The 10,357-nt window shown below is 38.6% G+C and overlaps 2 protein-coding genes across 2 annotated transcripts; both read left to right on the forward strand.

Moving 5' to 3' along the window:
• Positions 1-1,370: 1,370 nt before the first annotated feature.
• LOC138909312 (uncharacterized) lies at positions 1,371-2,804 on the forward strand. Its single transcript, XM_070200496.1, has 2 exons — positions 1,371-1,806; positions 2,746-2,804. Exons 1-2 carry the CDS (start codon positions 1,371-1,373, stop codon positions 2,802-2,804), a joined length of 495 nt encoding a protein of 164 aa, XP_070056597.1.
• A 1,852-nt stretch (positions 2,805-4,656) lies between these two features.
• Positions 4,657-9,781, forward strand: LOC104119106 (large ribosomal subunit protein eL42). Its single transcript, XM_009630520.4, has 4 exons — positions 4,657-4,796; positions 9,119-9,298; positions 9,401-9,475; positions 9,556-9,781. The coding sequence occupies exons 1-4, from the start codon at positions 4,794-4,796 to the stop codon at positions 9,613-9,615; spliced, it is 318 nt and encodes a 105-aa protein (XP_009628815.1). The 5' UTR covers positions 4,657-4,793; the 3' UTR covers positions 9,616-9,781.
• Positions 9,782-10,357: the final 576 nt, after the last annotated feature.

The raw sequence follows: 10,357 nt of genomic DNA on the forward strand, positions 1-10,357 counted from the left end.
TATTGTTATTTTTCAATTACCAGTTATAAAGTTGGCTATTTATGATTCCTCGGATTATTTGTATGCTAAAGTCCTTTTTTAGGGGACTCTTTAAATTTTGTTCACATTAGCTCAGTCACCCAAGCTTTGCATTTAAAATTAGTTGGGGAATTTTTCTTGTAGACAAATTTACTCCATTGAACTAGCGTCGGACATAATTTAAATAGTAGCCTCAACAAAGGTCATTTGCGCAAAGGCAAAATGGTCTCGTGGTCACTTAAACTTGCACCTGATTGCCAACTCGTTAAACGAACATATAACTTTCTCATTTGAACACTTCAACTTAATAGAATACGGGTTAATAAACATATCCCACAAAGCGTGTGTATGTCAATTGCGCTGATATATACAACATGTCATATGTTAGACTATTTATTGTTTGACATGTGTTATTTGTGGGTCCATTTTAAAAATTTATTCATCAAAAATTTATTATATCTTTTACTTTTCTTTTCCACTCAAATACCCCCTCCTCCCAAACAATCGGTAAACGAACCTATTGCCGGTAAAGTCTGGACCGAATCCCAAATTCAAAATGATCGGCAACCCCTGTTTCTCCATAATCATGTTCTTAAAAATTCATCAAGAACCTATTCTTCAATCAAATCTGAAGAACTCAAATCAAACAAGAATACTTTGAAAGTTACCAAAGGCATTCTGAAAAGTTCTTCATCAAATAGTGCTCGGTTTAGCAGTGAAAGAGGAGATGAATTTAGTGGTGAAACATAATGCTCCCCCACTTTGAAGCCATCGTTGATTTCTTCTGAAATTCTAAAATTATTTTTTTTGTGTTCTAGCCAAATTATGACCATGGTGATGTAAACTACTGTAAAATTCAAAAACTGGCATACAACTTTTGAATTCTTAATCATTCCTCTTAAGTCTTAACTATACCCTTGACTTTTAGTCGAAGAATAGCTTGGGAGAAGATTCAAGGGTGCTTTTGACAGTAAAAAATTGATGGGTTTGATTTGGAGGTAAAAGGAAAAAATGATTTTGAGTGGAAGGAAAGGGGAGAAAGAGGGTGGTCAGGGAGAAGGGGAATGAGTGTACTGGTAAAGGAAGGGAGAAGAGGAGAGAGTGTACTGTTTCTTTTTATATAAATTTTTTTTATATATTTTGGGGAGAGGAACGGAGGAGGTACATCGTTGTTGGACTTCGCTAAGGCTTTTGGGTTGGTGATTGCGAACTCTAGATTTTGGAAGAGGGAGGGGCATTTGGTTACTTTTCAAAATGCGGTGGCGAAGACCCAAATTGACTATCTCCTCGTCAGGAGGTGTGACAGAGGGTTGTGCAAGGATTGCAAGGTGATTTCGGGTAAGATACTCGCGATGCAGCATAGGCTCTTGGTGATGGACGTTGGTATTATGTTAAAGAGGAGAAAAAGGTCTAATCGAGAAAGACCGAAAATCAGGTGGGGAGCCCTAACTAAGGATAAAGCCCAAGCGTTGGAGGGGAGGTTGTCGGCTATGGGAGCTTGGAGGAGTAGTGGTGACGAGAGTACTATGTGGTCAGCGACAGCAGACTATATTAGGGAGGCTGCGAAAGAGGTGTTAGTGGTCTCGACGGGCGTATCTGGTGGGCACAAAGGAGACTGGTGGTGGAATGAAGTGGTCCAAGGTAAAGTGGAAGCAAAGAAGGCGGCGTACCTGAAGTTAGTGGGGAGAATAGGTGAGGAGGAGAGGCGAGTGTGCATGGAGAGGTATAAGGCATCTAAGAAAGAGGCTAAGTTGGCGGTCACAGAGGCTAAGACTGCGGCTTATGGTCGTATGTACGAGGAATTGGGGAAAAAATCTGGGGAGAAGAAGTTATTCCGGCTGGCCAAGTTGAGAGAGAGGAAGGCTCGGAATTTGGACCAAGTGAGATGCACCAAGGACGAAGATGGTAGAGTATTGATGGAAGATGCCCAGATTAAGAGGAGATGACAGACTTACTTTCATAAACTTCTGAATGAAGAAGGGGATCAGAATATTGTACTAGGCGAATTGGAGCATTCCGAGAGTCACCGTGACTTTGGGTACTGCAGGCGTATCGAGGTTGAGGAGGTCGTGGGAGCTATGCGTGAGATGAGTAGGGGCAGAGCGACCGGGCCAAACGAGATTCCGGTAGAATTTTGGAAGTGTGTGGGGAGAGCAGGTTTGGAGTGGTTGACTAGGTTGTTTAATATTATTTTTAAGGGAAAGAGGATACTGGATGAGTGGAGGTGGAGTACGGTGATTCCATTGTATAAGAACAAAGGTGATATCCAAAGTTGTAACAATTATAGGGGTATCAAATTACTGAGTCATACCATAAAAGTGTGGGAGAGGGTGGTTGAAGCGAGGGTGAGGATGACAGTGTCTGTATCCGACAACCAGTTCGGGTTCATGCCGAGTCGTTCGACTACAGAAGCTATACACCTTGTTAGAAGGTTGGTGGAACTATACAGAGAGAGGAAGAAGGATTTGCACATGGTGTTTATTGACCTAGAGAAAGCGTATGACAAGGTTCCTAGAGAAATTCTCTGGAGATGCCTGGAGGCAAAAGGTATGTCGGTTCCCTACATTATGGCGATTAAGGACATGTATGATGGGGCTAAGACTTGGGTTAGGACAGTAGGAGGCGACTCTGAGCATTTTCCGGTTGTAATGGGGTTACACCAAGGTTCTGCACTCAGTCCGTTCTTATTCGCCCTGGTGATGGACGTGTTAACATACCATATTCAAGGGGATGTGCCATGGTACATGCTATTCGCCGATGACATAGTTCTGATTGATGAGTCGTGAGCCGGTGTTAACGAGAGGCTAGAGGTTTGGAGACAGGCTGTTGAGTCTAAGGGTTTCAAGCTGAGCAGGACGAAGACGGAATACCTGGAGTGTAAGTTCAGCGCTGAGCCAGGGGAAGAGGGCGTGGATGTGAGGCTTGATTCGCAGGTCATCCCGAGTAGAGGCAGCTTCAAGTACCTTGGTTCGGTTATCCAGGGGGAGGGAAGATCGACGAGGATGTCACACACCGTATTGGGGTAGGATGGATGAAGTGGAGGTTAGCATCTGGAGTCCTGTGTGACAAGAGAGTGCCACCGATACTCAAAGGTAAGTTTTATAAAGCGGTGGTTAGACCGGCCATGATGTATGAGGCTGAGTGTTGGCCTGTTAAGAACTCACATATCCAGAAGATGAAAGTAGCAGAAATGAGGATGTTGCGGTGGATGTGCGGGCACACTAGGATAGATAAGATTAGGAATGATGATATCCGAGAGAAGGTGCATGTGGCTCCCATTGATGACAAGATGCGGGAAGCGAGGCTTAGATGGTTCGGACATATTCAGAGGAGAAGCCCAGATGCTCCGGTACAGAGGTGTGAGCAACTGGTTGTGGATGGCATGAGAAGAGGTAGAGGGCGACCTAAGAAGTATTGGGGAGAGGTGATCAGGCAGGATATGGCAAGGCTCCAGATTTTCGAGGACATGACACTTGATAGGAAGATGTGGAGGTCGAGTATTAGGGTTGTAGGTTAGGAGGTAGTTGAGTCGTGCCTTACTTCGTACCATTGTGGGACTAGCCATGTAAGTTATTTGTCTAAGATAGCTATTGATAATGTTGTGGCTTACTATTTCGCTCTTCAGTGTATGTCCTATTTACTAGCTATCGCTTTTGCTTTGCATCTTTCTTCTAGATTTCATGGTGTTCCTATTTTTCTTATGATTGTTGTGGTGATACTAATATTTACTAATATTGTCTCCCTTTGCTTTACATCTTTCTTCTAGATTTCATGGTGTTCCTATTTATCCTATGATTGTTGTTGTGACACTAATATTTTTTTTTTTTTGTCATTTTATCTTTTTATTTTTTTTGAGCCTAGAGTCTTTCGAAAACAGGCTCTCAACTCCTTCGGGGTAGGGGTAAGGTCTTCGTACACACTACCCTCCCCAGACCTCATTAGTGAGATTTTACTAGGTTGTTGTTGTTGTTGTTGTTGTTGTTGTTGTTGTTATTTTTTTCATGATTTTATAATTTTTTAATCCAAAATTATTGTCCTCATGTGCGTTAATTATGGGAAGATTTATACAAAATACCTATTGAACTTAAAATAATTACCCTTCTCTACCCATTTAAAAACTTTTTACGATATATACCTATCCAGTTAAAACTAATTGCCTAACCTAGCTTAGCTTGATTTGGCTTGGTTCGGCTTGGCTCGGTTCGACTTGACTTGGTTCGGTCCAGCTCGGCTTGGCTTGGCTTGGCTTGGTTCGTCTTGGCTTGGCTAAAAAAATGGGCAGGGAGAAAACTTAATGGGTAAGGGTGGGTAAATAGCTTGTGATGAGTGGGTATTTGCAAAAGATTCCCTTAATTATGTGAGTTGCACGCACTTTGTCCATGTCATCTGTGCTCCTGCCACATAAGCATGGTCAATGATCAAAAGGGTTTATTAGTTTACAAATATATGAGTTGAGGTGTTCAAATAAAAAAATTTTAAGTTCGGTTATCGAGTTGACAATCAGGTGCAAGTTTAAGTGGTCACGAGGCCATTTTGACTTGTGCAAATACCCCATTTAGGACGGGCCAAGTAACAATCACTACTAAGAAGCCCATAATTAAGCCCGAAATTACAATGGGCTGCTTATATACCCATAATCGAAAAAATCCCAGTAGAAACCCTAACCATATAAAAGTGGTTTCGTCTTCCCTCATTTTCTAGGGCTTCTGGACGCCATTAGAAACAAAGGTGGTTTATACTGCAGCTCCTTCCTTGCTTGAAGTCAGCCTCCAACCATGGTAACTCATTTTATCTCTCTGTTGCTGCTGCTGCTTTGAGTCGTTAAACTTTAAGTTTGAAGAGAGAAACGAAAAAAGTTCATAAATGCTTGTTAGTTCAAAGCTATGCTCATTTTGTTATTTTCTGAATTTTTATTCAAACTGTTAATTGTATTCACACTTGTAAAAAGGGAAGGCAGTTCAAGTATAATTAGTTGTTTATCAGATTTATTATTGGTCCCGACGTGCCTATATAGGTACATGCCACTTCCACGGTGATAGAGAAGAACATATACAGGGGCTTGTATAGCCGATTTCGACTAACTTGGAGTTGGTCTTCGTTAGTATATAAATTTGATGTATTTTGCAGAGTTGTTTTTCAGAGTGTTACTAGAAGCTCATACTTTCGAAAAAGGTGTAATTAGCATCACTAGTGTCGATTCCTCTGAATGCATTAATTGCGATGCACTCACCTAGGCACACTTTGTTTTCACATGGTAGAGCAGCATTAGATCACATGATTTTGAGCTAGAGGCGGATCTAGGATTTGAATTGCGGGCTCATAGAGTAACTTCAAGTTAATATGCAATAATAACTGGGCACAATCATATGTTTATAGGCTCTTACAATAACCTTATAACTGAGTTCACATTCATGTATTTATAGGTATTTAGTGAATATTCTAATATATATACAAAGTCTGGTCAAAAACACTGGCCCATATGTTACATGCTAGATCCACCTATGTTTTGATCAATCTAATATTATTTGGAGTTGAGGCTTAGGCTGGTGTATAGTATTGATAGATAGACGATTATGGCTATTGATATATTAAAAGTTCAACATGTCTATTGATTCCACGTCTAGAATGCAACTTTTGGATTGTGATTAAGGCTAGCTTATTCCCTTCACTTGCCGTTAAGCTTGCAATATGCTGAAAGGTGCTTATTTATGCATTATTTGGAAGGTTTTTCATCTTCTTTGGTGTAGAAAATCTAAGAATTCAAAGGGTATTGAAGCTTTTAAGTTAAGCTTATTTATATACTAAATCTCTGCTTAATTTTAGTATCAATGGCATTCTAATTTTAGGCTAATTCTGGAGGATCAAGGAAAGTTTAATTAACGATACCTCTGACTTACCAGAGCTTTTTAGTTGTTTCCAGAATGCAACATCAATTCGTTAATGACCTCTATTTGACCAGATTCTTTCCCGTTCCGATACAGATATATTCAGAGTATAGGTTGCACTGCACTTCAAACAAAAGTATGACATTTTAATACCATTGCCTATGTATAGGGTGTAATCTCTGTTGCATTTTGTTTAAGGATGTTATGCTTCTGTTTTATTATATGGCTTGTATAAGCTTAATTTTATTGGGTTCATATTGTGGATGACACACCTCATTCCAGTTGCATGATTTAGCGTATGTTGCAGATTTATTTTCGCTCGGGGAAACACATTATCTCAATCATCCGTTTTGGTTTCATATTTGTTTGAATAATAGGTTGCTTGTATAGAAATATGATATTGTAACCTCGTCATTATTAAATAAATGATACTGTAACCTGGCCTTTGGATGCACCATAAGTGATTTAAGTAATAAGCAATGTGCTGTTACCTGGCCAGGCGTGATAACACACTCCTATGAAAATTCTTCAATGAAGCATAACAAACTATAACAATGAAAATTGACTGAAAGATCTAAAAAACCAGAAGCTTATCCAAAAAAAGATCTAAAATATCGGAAGGTGGTGAAACTTTTAAAGCACATAAAAGAATTCTGGAAAACAAATACTGCATCTATTATTTAATATTTAGTATTAAGGGTTGAACCTAGTAACAAAGGCGGATCTAGAATTTTCATAACATGGGTGCACCACTAAAGATAGGAGAAAAAGGAAAGTACTAAACGGGATTTGATCCCTGCTCCTCTAGGTAGATAACTCAACATTCCACCAAGTGCACCATTTAGCCTCTTTGGAGCATGGGTGCCAGCAAATAATATTAGACCAATTCTAAAAAATATGTACATAAAACACCTAGTTTGGTGGAGAGACAATGGGTTCACGTGCCCCATATATTTACATATAAATCTGCCCCTGCCTAGTAAAATCCTAGCAGTAAATAATGGGCTAAGTTTGGACTCGGCTTGACTTATTGCCAGGCAAGAGAAGAGTAGAGGAATAGTGTAAATCCTCAAGAAAGAAAGTAGAGCCACTGCATGAAATAACATTTGACCCTAACTATTTACTTCTATGCTTTGGTGCTCCAGTCTTAATATCCAGAGCCAAGAAATGCCTTTGTCTGCATAGTGATCAGACAAAAACATCCACATACCAAAATAAAAGAGTTAGAGCTGCTCTGTTAGCACCTGCAAGTCTGCAACAGTATAGCTTTTGTAAAGCACTTGGTAGTAAGAACTATGATAGTGTACCAGGCCTTTCTGTGAGGACACATATATAGAGGATTATTAATTTCATGGAAAACATATTTCTGTTTTGCATGTTTCTTCTTTCTACAATGGGTTTAAAAGCTTTTCTTGTAGTATGAAAGTATATCTATCCACTGATTTGTGGATGAGCACTCAAATGGTCACTCCAGTAATGAACTTCTTTTACTTGAACACCAATTTCTACTTACATTATTTCATTGAGTTGATGCGGCATCTCTGGGAGATACATAGATATAGAATGGAAGCTGCAGCTGTGAGATGTGGCAAAACTATTGCTGCGTTTTAATTCTGTAAAGCAGCTGTGAGATGTGGCAAAACTATTGCTGCGTTTTAATTGTTTACAGAATAAAGTCTCAACTATCCTATACCTGTGCTGCATGGTGTGCAGTCACTGTTGATTCAATGAGTTGCACTGAGTCGCTGCATTTTGCTTGTATATGAAAGTTCTCACATGTCTGATATTCAATGCTTGTTTAGTCTGCCATTTCATGGACTAATTTGTCATGCGCCTTCCTCAGTTCATTGATATTTGCTCAGTAACCCAGTTCTAAACTTTATAGAAGTGCTAGAAGTATTATAAATTTCTTTTGCTGTTCTAATTATTGGGCTGTGAACGATGTGATTCAATTTTGGAATTCATTGCCTCCTTGTGTTTTATATAGGGATGTCAAATGGGCAGATTGGGCCTATTTTGGGCGGGTCAAAACGGGTTGAGTCAATAATTGGACGGGTCAAATGATCCGCTCAAAAGTTACTTGGTCTAAGATGGGTTGGGTCAAGATATGCTAAAATTTGGGTCATTGCCCAACCCGTCCAACTCTTATCAATCTTTAGTTAATATATGTTGTTTTCTTATGAATTGTATAATTACTAAATGAAATATTTTTTCTTTTGTTATGGTCATAATTCATATAGTATAACATATCAAAACAAAAAATAAATTTATTTCTAAGATATTTTGGCAAAGTTACTCATGGATCAATTTATTTCTAAAATATATGTTATGAATTGTATAATTACTAAATAAAATATTTTTTCTTTTGTTATGGTCATAATTCATATACAACATATCAAAACAAAAAATAAATTTATTTCTAAGATATTTTGGCAAAGTTACTCATGGATCAATTTGGGCTAAAAATTAACCCAACTTTAAATGGGTTGAGATGGGTTGGGTCAAGATGGGTTGAGTTCAATAAATTGGCGGGTCAATAACCAGCCCAACATTGGGCGGGTCATTTGGGCTTGGACCAAATTTGACAGCTTGATAAAATTCTGTTTACTTCATCTGTGAAAGAGTTGCTATAAAAGTCAATATAATTTAGAAGTGCAAGGGCAGACTCCATTAGTTTATGCCATCAAGAGTATCTTAATTTAATACTGTAAATAATAATAATGAATGCAGTCAACTTTAGAATTCAGCCTCGATTAGCCTCTTCAATTGTTGTTAAGAGACTAAAGACCCTTCTATTCCCAAATGCAATGAATTAAGTAGGACTCGTCCTACATCATTGGTGGAAAAAGAACTAGTAAATCCATTATTTGTGGTACCACTAGAAACCTTTTTCCTTGTATTGTGTTGTATTAAATAAAAGCTAAAGCACTTTTCTTTAAAGAATGTCTCGAGTTCCATCTTTTTTTTTTCCCTCAAGTTGAGCCAGCTTTTTTCTGGAAAGGATTGTAGTAATTATGGTCGACACTATTTGGAATGGCTCTCTCATATTGAGAAATTCTGTCTAGTGGCATTTGCATACTCTAGATCACAGTTCCTGGATCCAATAAATTCATTTCTGTTGTGGTATGTTTGTATTTGGCCTGTGATCTGCATATTAATGTAGCTATAACATTTCCACATGGGTACCAGTTCCGTCTTTAAACTTGTACTTGCAGGTGAACGTTCCAAAAACTAAGAAGACATACTGCAAGTCGAAGGAGTGCAAAAAGCACACTCTGCATAAAGTTACACAGTACAAGAAAGGAAAAGATAGCCTAGCAGCTCAAGGCAAGCGTCGGTATGATCGCAAGCAGTCTGGTTATGGTGGGCAGACGAAACCCGTCTTCCACAAGAAGGTAGAATAGTATTCATGTAAACATTTGTTAAAACTAATTCTGGTCAATAATAATCTTTTTCCTTGGTATTCATCTCATAAATCGACATTCCTCTAAAACTAGGCCAAAACTACCAAGAAGATTGTGCTAAGGTTGCAATGCCAGGGTTGCAAACATGTGTCCCAGCACCCAATCAAGGTTTGTTATGGTTCTCAATCTTCCTTTTCATCATTGTAATAGCTAATACCTGAGATTCTATGTTGATACCGACTTTGCAGAGGTGCAAGCACTTTGAGATTGGTGGAGATAAGAAGGGAAAGGGAACTTCTCTCTTTTAAGTGGCGCATTCACGGAGATGAAATTGTTTATTTTTGTGTCGTGGTGGACTTTTTTATCAAGTGGTGTAGCTCAACAATGTTTCTTTTGCTTATTGAACAATGTATGTCTATGGCAGAATACTTGTATTTCGAGTTTTAAATTGAGAATATCTATGCCTTTTTTCCACATCATTTTCAACGCGATTTGTATAAATGAGATGTGATACTGTCCTCGTTAGGGGGCAAGTGTGCACATATAGCCATTCTCAGCGAAGCAATTTAGAGATTAGCTAGTGAAAAATTGAACTGAAAAGCTGAATTTCAGGATGTACCGGTTAATTCCTAAATAGTAATCATTTAGAGTGACGTCATTTCCACTCAAAAGTTGGAGCACAACTACTAATACTGTCCTCGTTAGAGTGTGGTGATAGTTCACTAGGTGGGTGAACTATCATACGACAATATTAGTAGTTGTGCTCCAACTTTTGGGTAGAAAGGTAGTCACTCGAAAGGGCTATTATTTAGGAATTATAATGCGTCTTGAATTTTAACTTTTCAGACAAAATAAACACTGACTAATTCCTAAATTGCATCCTGATGATGACTATCTGTGCACTTGCACCTCTTCTGACTTGCTATAGAATTTTGTTGGTAATTTTTCCAATGAAATTTCTCCTTCAATATGTAGAGCAAGTTGGTCAATTTGATTCTTTCACTGTTTCCTTGTTTGGATTATTTCATCGAGAATTCCATGTATAAGTAG

Source organism: Nicotiana tomentosiformis, chromosome 4, assembly GCF_000390325.3.
Source record: "Nicotiana tomentosiformis chromosome 4, ASM39032v3, whole genome shotgun sequence".
NCBI lineage: Eukaryota > Viridiplantae > Streptophyta > Magnoliopsida > Solanales > Solanaceae > Nicotiana > Nicotiana tomentosiformis.

Coding starts and splice junctions, on each gene's coding strand:
- LOC138909312 (XM_070200496.1), top strand. CDS start 1,371: ATGCAGCATAGGCTCTTGGTGATGGACGTTGGTATTATGTTAAAGAGG. Junction 1,807..2,745: donor TAAGACTGCGGCTTATGGTC/GTATGTACGAGG, acceptor ACCATATTCAAG/GGGATGTGCCATGGTACATG.
- LOC104119106 (XM_009630520.4), top strand. Junction 9,299..9,400: donor AACCCGTCTTCCACAAGAAG/GTAGAATAGTAT, acceptor CTCTAAAACTAG/GCCAAAACTACCAAGAAGAT. Junction 9,476..9,555: donor TGTCCCAGCACCCAATCAAG/GTTTGTTATGGT, acceptor CCGACTTTGCAG/AGGTGCAAGCACTTTGAGAT.